This window comes from Pagrus pagrus (assembly GCF_965226575.1).
Source record: "Pagrus pagrus genome assembly, chromosome: 3".
Taxonomy (NCBI): Eukaryota; Metazoa; Chordata; class Actinopteri; order Spariformes; family Sparidae; genus Pagrus; species Pagrus pagrus.
The window spans coordinates 2,263,988-2,283,443 of NC_140187.1; the positions used below are offsets into that span (position 1 = coordinate 2,263,988).

The 19,456-nt window shown below is 44.5% G+C and overlaps 1 protein-coding gene across 5 annotated transcripts in view; it reads left to right on the forward strand.

Moving 5' to 3' along the window:
• The window catches only part of LOC311255343 (dedicator of cytokinesis protein 3-like), a 190,590-nt gene that overhangs the window by 55,436 nt on the left and 115,698 nt on the right, over positions 1 to 19,456 (forward strand). For all 5 annotated transcript variants that reach the window (XM_084349745.1, XM_084349746.1, XM_084349747.1 and 2 more), the window contains exons 2-3: positions 10,701 to 10,784; positions 18,216 to 18,256. In XM_084349745.1, coding sequence (XP_084205871.1) covers positions 10,701 to 10,784; positions 18,216 to 18,256 — 125 coding nt within the window. The remainder of the gene's footprint in view (positions 1 to 10,700; positions 10,785 to 18,215; positions 18,257 to 19,456) is intronic.

Sequence of the window (19,456 nt, forward strand, 5' to 3'; positions counted from 1 at the left end):
CATGCTGTTACCATAGTTACCGTCACTGGCTGACTACCCAGTGCAAAACCCAAAAAAGATATTGCACATTAAAATGTAGAGGATGCAGTAAACTCACTGTCGAGGGGACGAGCACCTCATTTCCTCCCTAACACGCATTGTGAACAGCCTGTTAGCTGTTAGCTCCCTCAGCCAAACGCACCGCAGGACTCTGCTACCCAAAGATTGCTAACCCTAACAGCGAACCAGCACACCGATGTGGAAAATAAAAACACTGAAGAAACGAGAACATAAACAGCCGCAGAGACCTGAGCTCTGTCCTGAAACACCCCGCAGGTTACACCAACACCATTAAAGACTTTATGAGGCGTTCAGTGGTGCCATTAAAATGCAGGCAGAACAAAGCAGATGTAAAAACAGTGTCCAGTGATGGGAGAGCTCAGTGACGGTCAGCGGCTGTGAGAAGAGTCACACCGTTGTTTTTCTCTCAGACTTCATGAGTTTTTTCTCTAATAACCTGCCGACAGATAAAAGTTTGAGCACTGATAACTGTCCTGAAACCACCCTGCAGACCGTTAACGTCTTGATTAAACGCCGTTTCCTATAAGCGATTACCTCGATTACGCTTTCATCACCAGAGCGGTGGCGACCTGTTATAAGATGAATGGGAGGAGGTGTGTGAGCTCCGCCGGCAGCTTCCTCCAGCCAAACCTTTGCCCCGCAGAGATAATTAGAACGATACGCTGACATTTGAAGTGTTCCTTTGTTAACGGACATCAGTGGTGACTTTTCCTTCACAGCGTGCACCATCCCAGCTTTTGAACTTGAATATCTTGAACATGCACTCTGTGATTGTGTCCTGCTGCAGCGCCACCTTCAGCGTCATTATGTCATTTGCACACTAACACTGATCGGCTTATACTCGACCTCAACATCATCAGACAGTTTGAAGAGTTTTCTCGGAGCCGGTTCGAGAAACGACTTTTCTACAGAATCTGTTTCAGAGTTCAGCCGCGTCGTCGCTGCCTGACTAAAAGTCTTTACCCGAGAGCCTCCTCTCTCCTTTACAGCAGCCCCCTGATTCACATTCACACCACACATCCCTCTGCTGGGAGCTGCCCAGTGCCAACCAGCCAAAACCATTGGTTACTGAGACGTCTCCTCCGGAGGGGTTAAAGTGCAAATGAGTGAGTTTTCCCATTTAGCCTATTCTTAGCAGGGAGCAGCTCTCCAGAGTCGACGTCACATACTGAGGTCTGCGTCCCATCTGTGTGCTGCAGTTTATCTCAGCTGTGTGTGTGTGTGTGTGTGTGTGTGTGTGTGTGTGTGCTGTCCCAGTCACTACTGTCAGTACACTGAGGTGGCCTAGTTCTGCCGATGCTGAGGAAGACTTTTCTCCGCTCTTTCTCCACGTTAGCGTGCTCGTTGTGATTTCCATCTCTTTCTGTATTCAGTGTTTCTGTTCTGCATCTGATCTTACAGTACGTTCTCATGTAGCTTAAAAGCTCATCTAAATATCTAAATGTGCCTCACATGCATGCACACAGGCGAACACTCGCTGCACATGCATATGAATAAGTGAACACGTGCAAAAAGAAGCTGTCTCATCACCATCTTCAATAATCTGGTTTCCTCTCTGTCTTGTTGAGTCTCCTCTGATTTTTTATTTTTTTCTTTCTCACATGGTCACACTCTCAGATCCTCATCCTCCCCATCAACTGTGGAGCTGCAGCATCTCGAGGGTATGAGGAAAATCTCTCCCTCTCCCTCTCTCTCACGCTAACACAGTCCCATACACTCTCACACGATCCATCTGCTGGGGTGCTGAGTGCACTTGAGACTTTGCCTGCCTGTGGGCATCGTGGAAGATGTTAAATCGACAGGCTTCATGTCTTAATTAGGATGAGATCTGTTGCCGGGCACGATGACTCCAGAGTCCCTCACAAACACACACACTAATGTGCAGACAGTACATGCTATCGTGTAATTGGAAACTAATTTGTGGACTACAAGCATTAACAAACATCTCTGTCGACAGACGTACAGAGTAAACTCCTCTCTGTCACATCCTGCACACCAGCAGATATGCAGGCGTCGCCAGCACCATTCTGATTTGTCATGGAAGTATATTGACAAGAAAGGATTTGAGAGAGCACAAAACAAATTTGCATGCTTCTCAGTCGTCTGAGAGCGCAGGGACACGGATGTGTCAGCAGAATCAGATTTCTGGCGCCGGAGGACAAATTCATGAGCCGAACAGACAATTTAAGCAGCTGGATCAACTGTTGAGCTGCAACCCGAATCCAAAAATACCAAACCTGCAAACATTAGGCTGCGATGAAGAGGGGGATTTTCTGAACTATTGGCAAATGGCCAGCCCTGTCACCAGGATATAATGAAGCAGTTAACATTTCTGCAAACCACAGATACAAGAGACCTGGGGATGTTTCCAGCTGCTTTCAGGACACCAGCGAATATATCATGCTATTTTTTTTGTGGGTGTCAAAAGTGGGTGTTATTTAAGGAGAAGCAGGGACATTTTCCAGCTGATTTTGTGGTGATAAAAGCTGGTGTTTCTGGAGCGGTGGGGATATTTCCAGCTGTTTGCCGACTCTGCGCCACGGATTAATAGAATAAAAACAAGGATATGAAAGTGAAATGACTTTTAGCTAGTGTTACATTCATAGCTCAGTAAAGCACAGTCAGTGTTGAGGATGAATTGGGTGCTACGGCACCAGGAGGAAGTTTACTTTGTTTCACTGTTGTCATCGTTTGTCCGCAAGAATCAAGTCGTGTGTGTCGTTGTGTTGAAGCTTTACTAGTCAAGATGGTTCGTGTGAAAGCTTTTGTGATCTCAACTGTTCAGAAGCCAAAACAGCTGGGAACAAGTGAGAGTGTGTGTCCGTGTTCAGAGCTGCACGCTCTCACAGATCTGCGCCTGCTGGCTCTCAGGATTTGTTTAGTGCCCTCTCAAACCTTTTCTCGTCAGTAAACTTCATAACTCTTCTCCCTTTTACTTTGCAAAATCGTCCTCGCTCTGAAGATCTACACCTCAAATTGGTTTTCTCTCTCACCCACACACACACACACACACACACACACACACACACACACACAGATCCGGTTCAGCTCCAGCTCCCACTCCAGGGATTCCCATTTATTCCCTTTCATATGCTTATGGCTGGAACACACAACTAAATGCGCGTGTAATATGTTTCTGGCTGCCACGTTCTGCAGCAGCAGGCAGATATGATGCATAATACATGAGCAAGTTCCACAAAATGCAACGTAATATGCAATAATCCCACAGAGTTTACGGTAAGAATCCATTAAGAGGCTTTAAGAGGGAATAAAGTGATTTTATTTATCATATTTCCCTTCGTGTCACATATCATCACGGTCTGGTTTAAAGTTGAAACAGTAGTTAATGTGGGTCACGGCTCCACAGAGAACTTCTGCAGTCCTGAATTAAAGAAGACGCAGATACAACTATGAAGAGAGCAGCACTAACCTCTGCCTCACGCTGCATTTCACAGCTCTCACTGGATCTGTTTGAAAAGCTTGAACAGGATGAGTCGGTGTGTGTGACAGTGTGTGACAGTGTGTGACAGTGTGTGACCCGATCACCAGAATAAACGTTAGCCAAGTACGTTTCTGCAAAACCACAGATAAGTTTTAACTTCACGTTTTTTTAGGTTGAAGCTTTATTTCTCTGTTGTTACGATCTTGTTGGGTTGAGGAACAAAAAGCGCTCGGGTAAGGTTTGGATTAAAGCAGCTGTTGTGGTTGCCACGGTCACTGATGGAGATGGTCCAACTTCCTGTGAACAGTAGCCGGTTTGGGTTGCCACAAACACCGCTGGGATTATCCACAGCTCTCCTTAAAAAACACCCGATTGTGACGGCACAAAACTGGAAATGTCTCCAGGTGGTGTGACTCGAACTGCGGTGGCCCGTTTGGCAGCCTCGTTGGCATGTAATTGCCACCTCCACCCCCTCCGCCTCCACCTCCTGCTGCGACAGGTGGCTAATAACCATATAATGTGAACATGATGCGACACGTTTGGTACAAATATCAACCCTGGACGTGTCTGTGGTTTGAGACTGGGCTGACATTTCATCATTCAACAACGATAAATGACTGTTATTATGTTGAAACAACTGAAGATGGAGTTTTACACAAACCTTGTTGTGTGTTTGCTCTGTGGATCGGAGGACTTGTGCAGAGCATCTGTAGGTTTCAGGTGTAGATGATTTGATGTCTCTTGTGGTGGATCCAAACCTCCGTGATTGTGGGACGTTGGTACAGAGGGTTAGTCATGTGCCACCATAAGTGTGCTGGAAATAATGGTGTCATGATGTCATGGATTTGATTATTTAATTACTGACATCAATGCTGTCGTCAGACTATTTTACAACAGCAGCAGCTCGACTTTAGCTGGTGTGTTTTTGCAGATTAGGGTCAGACGAGTTCACTAAAAGTAAAGATTCAACACACATACCAGCCGTCAAAGTTTCTCAAATCCATCCAGAGTTAACCCTCTGCCCAAACAAATCAAAAAAGGATCTTTGGAACAGAAAATAAGTCCGTTGCAGAAGTCGTCAGGGTGGAAATAAAAAAATCAATACGGGAGAATCAAAGATCCTGCTTTTGATTTTGATTATTGAAACTGAAGTCTCATTTTGATCAACTTCCTCTTTAGAAACAACACCGTGACACCCTGCGGTGGAAACGTGTTGACGCCATGTTGCTCAATTCAACACATTAGGTGAAACACACACGTTTACATTTAAATGGATATAGTTTATGTTGACATCATTAAATTCTCAAGTCATAATCTTGGTTGATGGCTCCTGTGAGAGCTTCCTGCTGCTACATTAGCATGTAGATAGTGTCTAGCACCTGCCAAGTGTGTTTCCATCAGCTTTAAAGCACACTCTATATTTGTGATGAGGTGAGGTTGTTTAAGGATTATAAACCTACAGGGGGTCGTCACATCCGATCATCGCTGCCGCATCATCCTCCGACTGTCTGCACCTCTCCGTCAACTGCTGAGTGAGTCACGAGCACACATTAGTCACGTGTCTTAAGGTCAGGCCGTCCAACTTTATGATGCTCTGTTGTTTCAGTGAGTCACCAAACTCCCCAAAATGTTCTGATCAACACACTTTTCTTCTTTAACATCACAACGTTTGGACACAACAAAAGGGAGATCATCTCGTTTCCCTAATTGAGCCCCTGTGGACTCTGATGTCCAGAGTTTATTAAAACTCGACGTCTTCAAACGTGTCTTCCTCTCGGAGCTGACAACATGCAACGTTTCCTGCCGTTGCTTTTAATTAAAGATGATGAGGACCGTGTTCAAAGGTCGGCTGCACTTCCTCTCATGTGAGCGAGTGTGTTGATGTGTTCTCCCTGCCTCCGTCCTCTTTGGTCAAATCACATCGTTTTCAGATAAAAGATGACTTGTGGAAATCTCATGTCCTGCTGCGTACGCTAACCGGCACCGCAACGTGCTTCAGCCGAGAGCGTGCACCAAACATCTTCCCTCCGTATGTAGGATCTGTGTTCCTCTCACGAGACTGTAAATAATTCACAGCTGTTAGATTCGTGTCAAACGTCTCTTCAGTTTGGGGTTTTGGTGAAAATCTGCAGCAGCGATGAAATATTGAAACTAACTTCTGATGCCGGAGCCTAAATTGAATTATCCTGTCAGGGTAAAAGACTCATTAAACACACACGCACACACACACACGCACACGCACACGCACACACACACACACACACACACACACACACACACACACACACACACACACACACACAAAGGCCACAGGCTAAGTGCTGTGGCGGGCCGAACAGATGTGAGTCATTTGTCAGACTATTGACCCGATCCACTGGATAAACTAAATGCCAATACCAGCCAGGCAGAGCAATGCTAATCCCTGTGTGCTCACTGTGTGTGTGTGTGTGTGTGTGTGTGTGTGTGTCTCACTCGAGGTAGAGGAAAACAATAATTAAATAATTTCTCAGCACAAAGTGAACCAACAGATCCAGAAGTTTGAGGTAAACTGTTGGGAACATGATGTGTTTTATAGATTTGTCTCCACCGTCGTCTCTTTTAAGGTCACAGGTTTTATTTTGACGTGAGTATCATATTTATAGAAACACTCTGTGTAACAAATAATAATCTAAATCAGATCGTTCAGGGATTACAGGCTGGTCCACAGAGGCTGGTCAGGATAGTGGTTGAATCTGAAACACACATCGAACATTTTCATTAATATTGACTCCAGTGTAATATCATTTTCATCTCTAAGCTGGAGAGACTTCGATTCCTCACTGCCATTAGGAAAAATACTTATCAGTACTGTGATCATCATTTTGTCCATTTTCAGTGCAGGAACGAGTGTCGCACATCAGGCAGGGCCGTTCGCGCACAACTTCCCCAGTCGATCACTTACTGTACATTAAGACAATTATTTTTTGTGTAACAATTTTTCTGAGATTTTGTGTTTAAATATGCAAATGGAGCATCATCTTGTTAAGTACACACTTTCTGCCCACTTCCAGAACAGATCATCTGAACTAAAATAAACCTGAATGTATTTTAGACATGAACTTTCCACTAGTCTGAAAGTTATGGAAGGAAAACAGCCCCAGTGATTCAACACTGACCGGTGCATTAAAGCCTCCGACTCCTCAAATATTGACACACTGGGTCGATGGCTGCACGACCTACAAACCCAACGCATCAGAGTGTGAGACTCAACAATCACCTATCTCACAGGTTGGCTCTTTAAAGGTGTTTTCACCTGTATTGTCTCTGTTTAAGCTATTAGATTATGTTTGTTCTGACTCTGGTGCAAACGTGTCTCCAACAGCAGCAGCCACAGCTGTGAGCTCTTAATATCATCCATGTGTTGAACGTTTGAACCTAACTCAGTACGTATGGGGTGACTTTGAGGTAATTGTTCAACTTAAGTTTAGTTTTTTAATGTTTTTCCAACAGAGAACTAGAAGAGATCTTTAGCATCATCACAGGTGTGTCGGACACATTTCATGTTTCCTCTTGAACTCTTGAGCTCTGTGTCACATCCATCTCGCTGCATTCACCTCCTCATGGACAAACCTGTCCGAGCACAAGTCCAGAGAGCAAGACGGAGTGAGAGCGAGCAGGGTCTCTGACAGTCGCATCAAACACATGACAGACTGACAAGGACGGTGACGATGACGGAGTGACGGCCGTGACAGCGAGTTACAGTGAACAAATGAGGCAGAGAGGGAGGGAGAGATGTCAGCGACAGCATCCAAAGCGGTGACGATGCCACACTGAACGGTGTTAATAATGGAGAGCCAGAGCCTGACTGACAGAGAGACAGACGTGACAATGACAGAGAGAGAGAGAGCGGCGTCGCTGATACAGAGATGGATGGTGACAGCGACAGAGAGACGACAGACTCAGACAGATGCAAACGATCCGGCCGCCTCGAGGTGTGAGGTGTGTGTCCTCGCTGCCAGAGTCACACTGCAATCAGCCGCTCATTTATGTGTGTGTGTTACATACACAGCAAGCTAACAGCAGGACTGCATTACACTGTAGTACACAGATTTATTTTATGTCAAAGTTTTGATCCTTCAGATTTCCGTTCATCTTATTACTGATCGTATCAGCCGTTGTGTTTCATACAGAGAAGTTGTTGTTGTATTTACAGCGCAGCCGGACACACTGACTTTATTAAAGTCAACAATAATTGTAACTGTAACAATCTGACACAGTAAGAGGAGTGTGTCCGGTCACTCAGGAGGTTTGTAAGCGTCGCTGCTCCGGACTCTTCAGTTTCTCTCAAATATTCACAACTGATTCAAAAATTGACAAACTGACTTTTCTGACTCATCCCTGTCGCTGCCGACATCAGTGACGGATACATTGTGACCGGGGCTGGGTATCGAACCTCGATGGCAGCAACCTTGTGAATCTCTTGTGCATGAGTGGCGGACCCTGCCACAAATAAAGGAAACTACAACACACAAAGCCAACAGTTTATGGTTAATGGGGTCAAAGATGGGGTCTGATTTCCTGAAAACCTGCAGCGTTTATTCATACACGCATTGTGTTGTGTTTTTGTCGTCAGTGCAGAAAATATAAAATCCTTCAAGATCCTGATGTTTCATGTTCTGTCAGTCGAGAAATATCAAAATGACTTATCAGGATTTTATTTTACTTCTGTGAATAACTAAAACATCATTTCATCTTACATAAACTGGCTTCAGCAGCATCCTGCAGGATGTGACTCATTCTGCATCTCAGGAGAATATTTCTTGGCCACGTCTTTTACTTTTTCTCTCAAAAAATCAATTATATAAATGTACAAAACTGTGACAAGCCTGTGGACTGCTGGGCGAGATAGCAGCGCTGACACTTTGGATTGAGACGCAGAGTGTCGGAGACAAAGTGAACACCAGTCACACATCCGAAACATTCAACCTTGATAATAATAATAATATTAATACCGGGGATTTGTCTGGATTTGTAAACTATTAAAGTGACAGTTGCAACAACAGCCGAACACTATAAATAGACGTTAATAGAGAGTGTTACTGACGACAGACACGACTGTCATGAGGCCTCGAGCAGCGTGACCACATCCTGGTCATAAAGTTGTCTTTGTCTTCAAGGTTGATTCACCACAGCCTGAGAGAGAGAGAGAGTAACAGCAGAAACAGACCCCAGTGACCTCAGATGCACCGACTCGATCCAAACAGCAAGTTAACAAAGACCGATCAGACAGAGAGCTCAGGTCCGGTCCGTTCAGAACAGACTGCAGCCGCGGCCCAAGTTCACCTCTTCATAGACTTCATACAGGACCTGAACACAGCAGGGAGTCAGATAAAACTTTGTCCCGAAGGCAAACCAGCACTTTTCACATGTCTAAGTCATTTGCATTCATTTTTAATATGTAAAAAGTTGCTGCTGATTAAATCCTTATGATGTCTTTAATGGTTCAGAAAGTAAGACCCTGAAATGTGACTTTAGAAGTGTGGAGGAATATGAAGGTTAATACTCGTTATGTTGTTTAACAGATATTCAGAAGGCTCTTCAAAAAACCCAAATCTAATTATTCACTGTGTTACAGTATATACATTATTGCTTATGAGACGTGAAAAGCTTCTTTCTTAGAAACAGCCGTCAAACCCACCAGACTCCATTTAAAAAAAAAAGGTAATTTTCATTGTGTCATTGTAAAACACAATTCATTCAAGACTCCACAAAAAACATTATGAAACGTAGCAGAACCATCTCGGCCCGTCTCTCCACTGTTCAAACGATCAGCATCTCTGATTTGGTTGGAAACAAATTCTTAATCCACCGCGTTGGATGTGAGAAGCACCAGAAGCAGCGAGAGAAAACACTGTGTAGAGCCGAATATTTCACATTATGTGATGGATTAGGGATTTATTTCAACCACGCCAGACGCCAGAGAGGTGAAACGTCTTCAAGAAACTGAAACAAGTCCAGTTGCCTACGATACAGCACTTTATGACCACGACCTGGATGACTGAGAACCTTCATCAACATGAAGATGGTTTTGGTTTGGTCGTGTTTGAATGAAGTGTGTTTTAAAATGATAAAATAACTTTTCTGCAGACAGAGTCTGGTGGCTGTGGCGAGAAGACGCCTGACTCTCTTCAGGGATCGTTTCCATAACGTGTCACACACGAAGAATAGAAATCTGAGCCGGTCAGAGCCGAGAACAAGCTCTGTATCTGGACGTACTTTAACGGTGTGAGGTAGCCCGGAGGGATTATGGGCCTTCAGACAGAAACGATTTTGCGCTGTGCCCAAAGTTGAACCAACTCAAACTGCTTATGACCGCCATTTTTAAAAACCAGAGCTAGTGCAGCGCGCTATATAAACTAAAGATTTTCACAACGGATGTCAAATTGAAACGACAGCGGTCCGCGGACCAGTTCTGTTTCAGATGTCAGTGTAGGCATGCAAAGTCAGGAGCAACATGAAGAGTGGATGTAGTCCATCAGCTGTTCTCAGAAAATCAGAGAGGAACACAGGAACTGAATGATGTGACTCTGCAAGATTTGCAGGTTGAACCAGCCCAGAACCAGAACTTGGTTGGCTTTGTTTGAAAAGGGATGGAAGACACAAAAACATGAGAAGATATGGACCAGGTTGGAAAATAACAGAGTAGCCTTTAAGCAGCATAAAGTTAAATAGATAATTAAAGTACGGTCTTTTGACGCAACGCTTCTTACCCTCGGTGAAATTTCCATATTTTACATTTCAGTCCTGCGCAGAGTGACTTACAGCGACTGTAACTCTGGAAGAAGCTCTGAGGTCTGTTGTTTTCTGGGTGCACCGGTGCAGTCATGAGCATCACTCACATCACCAGTGCCCGGTACAGCAGGACTGGACGTGTTCAGTCAGGCTCTGATGCTGACGTCATGCTGCTGTCACCGGACGGGCACACGGTGACGGTGGAGGGGATGCAGGCCGATGACGGCACAGCTCCGGTGTTCACGTGGTTTGTTTGTGTTTACAAATTAAAAATGGTTTTAGAGTTCCTTTATTCAAGCATTAAAAATTATATCGAGGTTTCCATTCAGAAACCAAACTCACATTGCAGCTGTTTGTTTGAGTCGCTAATACGTCCCACTAGTCTCAGGGCAGCGTCTCATCTTCTCCTCTCTCTCTTTCTCCACAGTGATCTGCAACTTCCGGGGCTCGGTGACTCAGGGTTTGGCTCTGGAGGTGGGAGAGACGGTTCAGATTCTGGAAAAATGTGAAGGTAAGACTTGATGAATAGCTCCATGAGATACTGTGGGGGTGGATGTTTGATACGAACAGCAATGATGTCCTTGATCATTGTTCAACAGCACTAGAACGTCACTGAAGCGTCACTTCTATCGGTAAACATCCTGCAGGGTTAGACAGAAATGCAGTTTTGTTCCTCCTCAGTCATATTTCTGAAGATGGTTACCTTTGAAGACTCTAGCTGCTGTAAAAGTGGTGCTTCTTTTGCTACCAACTGCTCCTGCATCATTCCTGAGTGCCTGTAGATGTAGTCGAGTCTGAAACTGTAATGAATCGAGGAGCATTTCAGCAGATTTTGTGTTGTCACAAATGCTCTCAGTAAAAACAGAGCAGAGAAGCCGGAGTTGTCTCCAATAATGAGTGCAAATAGCCTGTAATAGCCTCCCGCAGGCCTGGAGGAGAGCCCGGGTTATTAGTCGATGCTACTCCCATTGTTATTCCTACTTTAACTCACAGAAATTAGCAACTCCAGCCAGGATGTGTGTGAAGCCAGGAAGTGTTGTCTTCTGCTGATAATGAGTGAGTATGTGCTTCATTAGCCACAGCTGGGCAGGCCGCTGCCATCGATCCAGTGCCGACGGCCGATTGGCTCTTTTCTTTACCCACGAGGGAGAGAGACAGAGACACAGAGAGAGAGAGACAGAGAGAGAGGGAGAGGGGGAAGTGTTCAGCTGACGGGGAAAAGAGAGAACGACATGACTCTTCTTCTCTGTTCTGGCCTCCTTCTATTGACCAGCCTCATATTCAGCCCTGAGCTCAGTTCATTGCATCTAATTTGCTCTGGTTATCAAATGCGACCCTGCCAGCGGAGGACGGGAGCTATTATCTGAGCCCCTGTGACATCAGCTGGCATCACAGCTTTCTCCTTAACACACACGATTATCAGGCCACGGTTAACTTTTGTCCAAGATCCCCGTGGCAATTTCAAGATTTCCCAGATTCTGTCATTATCTGAACGTGCAAAAACATGTTCACGTTCTGACACCGTCCAAACAAAGAGCCGGTGCTTCAGAGGAGATGTTTATGAGAGAATGTTTGCTTGTGTAATTAGTAGTTATTTGCTGTATTGAGGCAAACATGATTTAAAAAATGTTCTGTAGCAGTCGTGATGAAACAGAAAACCACTTAGGACTGTGTCAAATTAATATGAGACTTCTCCCAGATCTGAGCTTGTAGTCGGTTGTAGTAATTTATGTAAGTAATAATCCAGTAATTTTGTGAGGAGGACGCCACAAACCCCCCCGCCCCGAGACGTGTCCACCGGGGCGTCGTTTGATGCAAAGGGACGCGACGCTTCCCAGCATTGGACACTTGACCAAAACAAGCTACACCCTCCGACAACCCATGTAAAAACCAACCAGCTGCCTGCTCCAGGATGTCAAACCAAACCAACATGGTGGATCGTCTGGAAGCTACCAGAATGCATTGCACGCAGCTTGCAAAGATAACGCCGGCTGCTTTCAGGGACACGTTTCAGCTGATTTCCGGGTCAGTGGTTGAGGTCAGGGTTAGTGTAAGTCTCCAGGGAATTAATGAAAGTCTGTTAGCACTGTATGAAATATCTTGAGTTGTTTCAAACAAAGCGTAGATGTTTTTGTTATTGTGGTTTTATAAATGTGGTTTATGGAGCTACACTGTCCCGCTGGAGCTGGAGTCAGTGATTTTGGAGAACGTTAATTGTTGAGACTCATCTGCTCCTTCCTTGTCACAGTGAGTAAAACCTGATGACCACAGAGAAGATGAGACTCAACAGCTCAACTATGTTTCTCCAGACTCGCTGAAAAAGACATGCAACAAAACAGCTGCACAGCCTTCGAATGTCGATTTAAAATCTGAATGTCAACGTTATCAATGAATTGGAGCGTCGAGTACAGCCTGACAGAGACCACTGCTGCCTGGGACACAATTCAGAATTAAGACCAGTTTACTGGGGACGGCTCAGGTGTGTGTGTGTGTGTGTGTGTGTGTGTGTGTGTGTGTGTGTGTGTGTGTGTGTGTGTGTGTGTGTGTGTGTGTGTGTTTGTCATCATTGCCAGTGCTGCAGAAATCCTGCAGAGCTTTGATCCTGAAAGAGCGTTGAAGGAAAAGCTTTCCTGAAAGTGTCGTCCTGTCTCCTGCTCTGCTGCCTGCTCTCGTCTGCTTTAATGCCAAATGATCCTCCTCAGACAGAAACTCAATGCTTGTAATGACGGTGATATGGAGATGGCAGCCGGGCTGCAGGAGCGCAATCCCCAAGATCCATTCTTAAAGATTACAGTCATAACACTTGAGAAAGCATTAGACTTCGATTAAGGGCGTCGCAGCAGTTTGAAGTGTGAGACTGTGACTGTTGGTACTGTCAGCATTACTGAAGTGTCCATAGTCAGAGCTAAGAACAGCCGCTCATTATTTTGGAGAGGCTTTTCAGCTGCAACAAATCTTCTCCAGCAGGCCGCTGCTGTTGTTGGTGTCCAGCAGAGAGCTGGCTGTCAGTAAACAGCTGAATATGAAACCAGGCAGTGAAGAGGACCTGACGGACTGCTGATGTGGACGACACGAGAGCTTCTATCTGCTATAGATCCATAAAATATACAGATCTTTAATCTAGTTCATCGTAACAGGAAACAATTGTGTTGCTGTAAAACAACATGAATTCACTTCTGCAGCAAATTCAGTCTGATTTAGTTGTAAAGTCAGTTTTTTACCGAAGCCCTGAGGAGCACGAGAGTTTTTTTGTTTTCTGTTTTCTGGTGATCTACTCTCTGATAATTTAAATCATTTTCTCTCCTGTTTCTATGACTTAAAATAAACAAAATAAAACGTTTTGGCAGGATCAAAAAGTTCCTTAATTTTCCATCTGTGAGAAAATATAATCATAAAACATTTAAACATATAAATAAAAACTGTTTTCGTGTGGAACCGAGTCAGATTATTTATTTTTTTAGATGGATTTTTTTTTCTGTGGTTTCACAGATGAGAAAAGTTTCTGTGAATAAAAATAAGGAACTTAGGAAAGAAGAAAGATTATCCTGGCACAACTTTTTATTTTCCACCAGTCAACACAGGAGAGGAAATACTTTAGATCAGACTCAGAAAATGGATCAACAGAAAAAAAAGTCCCTCAGGGTTTCCGTAGTTTTTTAATGTGGTGGCCGGTGATTTCCGGGTCGGTGTTGAGCGCGCTTCCAGTTACCACATCACACTTGTGTAAGGTGAAAGTCGGACCAGGACTGAAAACAGTGTGTCAAACTTTTCTGGAAAGTACTTTAAATCAGTCTCACCTCTGAAGGCATCACTGCACGCAGGAGCCAAGACTCCTGTTAAACCAGCTCCTTGACAAAGACCATGCAGTCGTCCTCTGTCTTGATGTCCAGCTGACCAGGTCCACAGAGCCTCTCGCTCTCTGCTCCCACCTGTTGGGTGGTTGTGTGTAACTCAGCTGAATGCACTGAAGAGTCTCCTCTCTCTGGTACTGAAGAGGAGCGAACGACGTACAAGTACAAGTTATAAAGAGAGTCAACGAGGAGAGATTTGTGCGTCCTCGACCAGAATTTCATCACCTTTCACTGACTTTATACATAGAATTAATTTCCTAACATTTTTAATGCAGATTGTTAATTTTACTCACTAACTATATGATATTTACATTGCTCATTTAAAAAGATATAGATCATAAAGTGTAGTGATCAGAGGAGAGGAGGGAAAACTTTGGGAAAGGTTTTGGGAGTCACAGGAGCTCTGGTGAGGAGGGAGCTGCAGTAATCAGGTGGCAGATGACAAACACCTGGAGGAGTCGATGCTTCACTGGAGGAGTCAACAGGAGGAGCTGCTGCGATGTGTGCAGAGACTGACCGATGGATATCCGAGGTCAGTCCAGAGTTATTTGCCGTCTCAGTGGGGCGACACAGAGATGTTGTCAGCGGTGAAGGACGGGTCAGGACAGGAACATAAGCTCTGTCTTGTCCGGGTTAAGCTTTAGCTGGTGCCTGGACATTGACTCTGAGGTGTCAGCCCGGAGCGGCGGAGCGTTTCAGAACCAGCAGGCGAGTTTACTTTTCCAAAAAATAACTTTTTTACACCCAGAAGTGACTGAAGGACAGACAGTCTGACAGCGTCCTAAACACTCTTCAGTTGTAACCGTGGTGCTGGTTAACTGTCTGTCCTGATGTTAATTAAAGGGCCACTACGTAGTTTTGGAGAAGAAATTCAGACTCAGAATTTTAATATTTACAATATTAATGACGTGATAATACAAACTGAGAAATATGTATTTTTTTTTCCAACAAACTGTTCTCAGAGGAAAATAAGGTCCCAGAACACTGTTTGAAGCTAGAAAGGTGGCAGGGTCCGCCACATATAAACAAAGTCAAACAGTATGAATTGTGTTGTCCTTTAAGGTCAGTTTGCACAGTTTATTGATTGGACGCAGGTCGATCGATACCTGTGCATTAGCAGTGTTATAAGCTGAACAGCTGTGAGGGCTCGTGGCTCAGCTGCAGTTCACACCTCCACTGAATCGCTGTCATCACTGTAATTACAATGAAACACTCCCTCCTGGGCTCTTTTCCTGCGTCAACAAGCAATCCTTTTCTCCAGGAGCGAGCTGGAGATGTGTTCGACACGGACATAAAGCATCATTTAAGACTCGTGCTTGGCTCATGTGATGGAAACCTGTATTCACCGTATAATGCTGCACCATAATGAGCTCGGCCTGAACCCGCATCAACTCCACAGAAGTGGCTCCTCGCGCTCTGCCTCCCACTCGGAAATGATTTACACTCATTATTGTTTTGAATTATTTTGATAACGGTGCTAAATGATTATTCTAATAACCACTTAGTGAGCTGTTTGGATACGGGAGGCGAGATGATTATTCTTCTTCAGAGAAAGGCTGTTTGACAACGGACAAATTAGGTGCATACATGCACCTGCGTGCACACCGACGACCCACACAAACACCTGCTCTGTCATCGGCACGCGCACAAATATAGAATAATCGTTCACACAGTCGCACATACAAATTCATGTGTTTCTGTCCTCTTTTGTGTTTCTGTCATCTCTTACACACACACACACACACGGACACACACACGCCCTCATTTCAACCCTTACAAATAGGCCTAGACACTGCTGGTCCAGCCCCAGTCTGATTTCCATATAGATGAGAGGCTGGGGAGTAAACACAGCCGTCTTAACGAGGGTGATGAATGGATCTTGATTGGTTATTAATTAACTGGCCAATTAAGCCTCCATCTCCATATTCATATCAGATTATGTAGAACTGCGGAGAAGAAGGACGTCACGATTTTGTAAGACGATAAGATGAGAGTGAATCTGAAGCATCCGGCTGAAGTGCTGGTGTCACTGAACATGTTCAATGTTTAATAAGGAGCAGGTTTTTAGTTTTTAGGAAACCTCTTTACACATCTGTAACAATGTGTTCGTTATGGAGCGAGCAACAAGATGGATGTCGTGTCGAGTCAAATAAAGTCAGCATATTGTCAACTCTGATTAAAGTATAATAAGTAGTCCTTCCCTCTGTGGTCGTCTGAGAACGTCAGAGTAATAATCTGCGTCATTTTGATCTGGACGAACGTCTCTGTCGCTTCACTCTGTCACTGACAGACAGTGGTCGCCCGAGCCGGAGACGCAATCTCTTTTCTTTCCACTCTGATGGAGACGAACGACGTCCCTGCAGTTTGAGGAGACGTCTGGGAGCTCTGCCTGCATATTTAGTCCCTTGATACACGTCATCTTCAGCCGTCAAGGTTCGACTTCGACTTGAGTCAACTTTCATGACAGCTTTCTACTCCGCAGACGCAGATGATGAATGTGCGTCCATGTGGAAAGAGCTGTTGTGCCCTGTGAGAGTCGCAGGAGGAGGACAGGCTCACTGGCTCACACACCGTTTTAAGGGTGCATGAACCCGGATGCCAGTGTTTGTCATCTATCTGGTTCTGACTCTGGACAGTGAGGGTTGACCCGGGACAGATTTCTGCAAATGATGTTTGAGTTATCGAGTTTCTATATCAAAATAAACGCCCATAAATCCTCTTTAGAAATCAGGAAAAGAGATGTACAGATAACTATCACTGGATTGCTTTGATACTGAAGCAAACAGGAACCACTCAGCTCATTTGGTACACTGACATGATGCCAAACTGGACTCAAACAGATACTTGCAACAAAAAAAAGGGCTCTAGTTGAAGCCTTTAGTGCTGAGAGGGTGCGAATGTCTTGATTGTCTGAGGGGCAGCCCAGAGTTAACCAACCCTAACCCTTCACCTTAGACCTTTGTTGAAGTGAGCACTGACCTGACTGCACTTTATGAAAATGTCATCATTTTCTTGAAGATGGCCTCTTCACCTATGGATTAAGCATATAGTTGGCCTCTGCTCTCAGAAAGCTCTGTAGTCCATGTTTTGTTTTTAAAAGTTTACTGAACAAACCATGAAACAGGATAATGTGTGTGATCATTATAGCCAGTATGAACGTCTATTCTCAACTAACTCTGGATGTCAGTGGACGTCTAGATCATGGCCTGGCTATGATCTGGACGTCCACTGACAGCCAGAATTAGTCGATAAACGATGTATAAACGTCTATACAATGTCCAGAAAAGACGTATAAAAAACTTTCATTCTGGCTCCCCAGAGGACGTCTTTTAGACAACTTGGATGTCCATAAATGATGTCTAAAAGACGTGATCTAGACCACTCTTTGCTCACTGGGAACAGACTAACAAGCTTACATGTAACTTGTAACTTTGACGTAATGGCCTGACTTTATGTAATGTAAGTAAGTGAACGTACGTAAGTGATGACGGTAAGTTACATCACAAAGAATGATCTTTTCCTAAGTTAGGTAAAATCGTTGCCATTTGAAGACATTAATAAGAGTCAAAGCATTCAGCACGATTTATTTTGAAGGTGTAACTGGAGGTTGTATATTAAATATTTTTGCCTATGAGAGCCTTTACTGTGGAAGTCTACATGGTCGTATGGACGTACACCACGGGACCACAGAGCAGCAGGTAGAGCATCATGTTTAAAGCCATGGACCACGCTGCTGTAGTGACGAGTCGGGGTGAGGACATGTGGGCTCCTCGGAGATGAGAACACATTTCAGTAGTATCACTGTATCTCTGTGACACATAACAAATGTGCCGCGCTGGACTGTGGTGTCGCAGGTCATGTTTGAATACATGATGTGATTTCAGGTGCTGAATGTTTCTCCTGCTTTGCGAGGCAGCCGTTAACGTTCAGCTTCCTTTTCTTTCTGTTTTTGCAAAAGTTCCTGTTGAAAAATGTTCGAGCCCAAAGTCGCCTTGCATATTCAACCTGCTGAGTCATCAGCGTTTTTCTGTCTTCACCAGACCCGTGTTCGCTCGACAGTCTGAGTCACTCGTGTTTGTGTTTCCTTTCAGGATGGTACAGAGGATTCTCAACGAGGAAGCCAAATGTCAAGGTAAGAGAGACTGACAGCTGCTGCTCTTCAGCTCACTTCTTTCTCCTCAAACTTTCTCTCTCTTTCTCTCCATAATCTCCCACCCTCTTTCTTCCCGTCCTTCTCTGTCGTAGTGGTGTTGAGAAGTGGGTTATTTATACAGCTCGCCACCGTCTCCGACTGCAATCTTAATGTGAAGGAGACTTATGTAAATAAATTGCAGACTTCTTCTCTTTATCCTCGCACGCTCTGCCTAACTAGTTTCTACTTTTTCTCTTCATCTTTTATGTCTGCTCTCACTCTCCGGCAGAGTTTATTCTTCACACGGTGGCAGACGCTGGCAGACATTGTTGAAGTGAACGTTCCTATTTGAGTTTGATGCTTTTAAAACAAAGAGTGGGAAGTTAGCTGTCAATCAGCCACTGACATACATAAGCATCTTCAGCAGCCCGTCTGATGGTGGAAAAAAACAGCAACATAAGATTCCCAACAAACAACCGTGACATTGAAGTATAGTATTAAATAAACTGTGATTTTTGTTTGTTGCAAACACGACCCGGAGCTCCGGTCGATGAGATCACACGGTTGTCAGGTTAAAAAACACACATTTCTCACATCCTCTAAAAGTATTCTTGAAATTAAGATGTTTTAAAATCCTGAATACTGAAGCTGAGTCCCTCTTAGGATGAAAAACAAGCGCTTACAGAAATGTGTTTGTCGCGACCAGAAGCTGCAGAGCATGAAGCATTTCAAAGCAAACGTGCCGTCAAGGCCAAGACGACATAACCTGCTGTAGAGCGACTTTAAGGCGGCGGTTTACTTCGACGCATGAGCCTGTCAGACAGTCGAACAGCGACTGAAACCCTCTCCTCAACTTTTTTTAAGGGGAGGAAGCCTCCAGCAAACTCTCAGAACCAACAATCCAACGCTCACACTTCCACTTCATGCAGAAGTGGAAGTGTGAATGTCGGATTAACCTTGTCATTTTCCAACAGAGCGCTCGGGGCTTCTCCTTCGGCACTTTTGGTCAAGCTGTGCTGTGACTGCTGGTGAAAGAACAACACTGCTTCATAATAAAAGCTTTTAAATGAATAAACGGGGGGATTTTATTGTGAAGCATTGATATGAAATGAAACGTGTCCATCACCGAATGAACAGAGCTTTGTTAGAGGTGGTTCACTGTTGGTACTGCAGGGAGGAGGTGTGTCTGCAGACCACTGC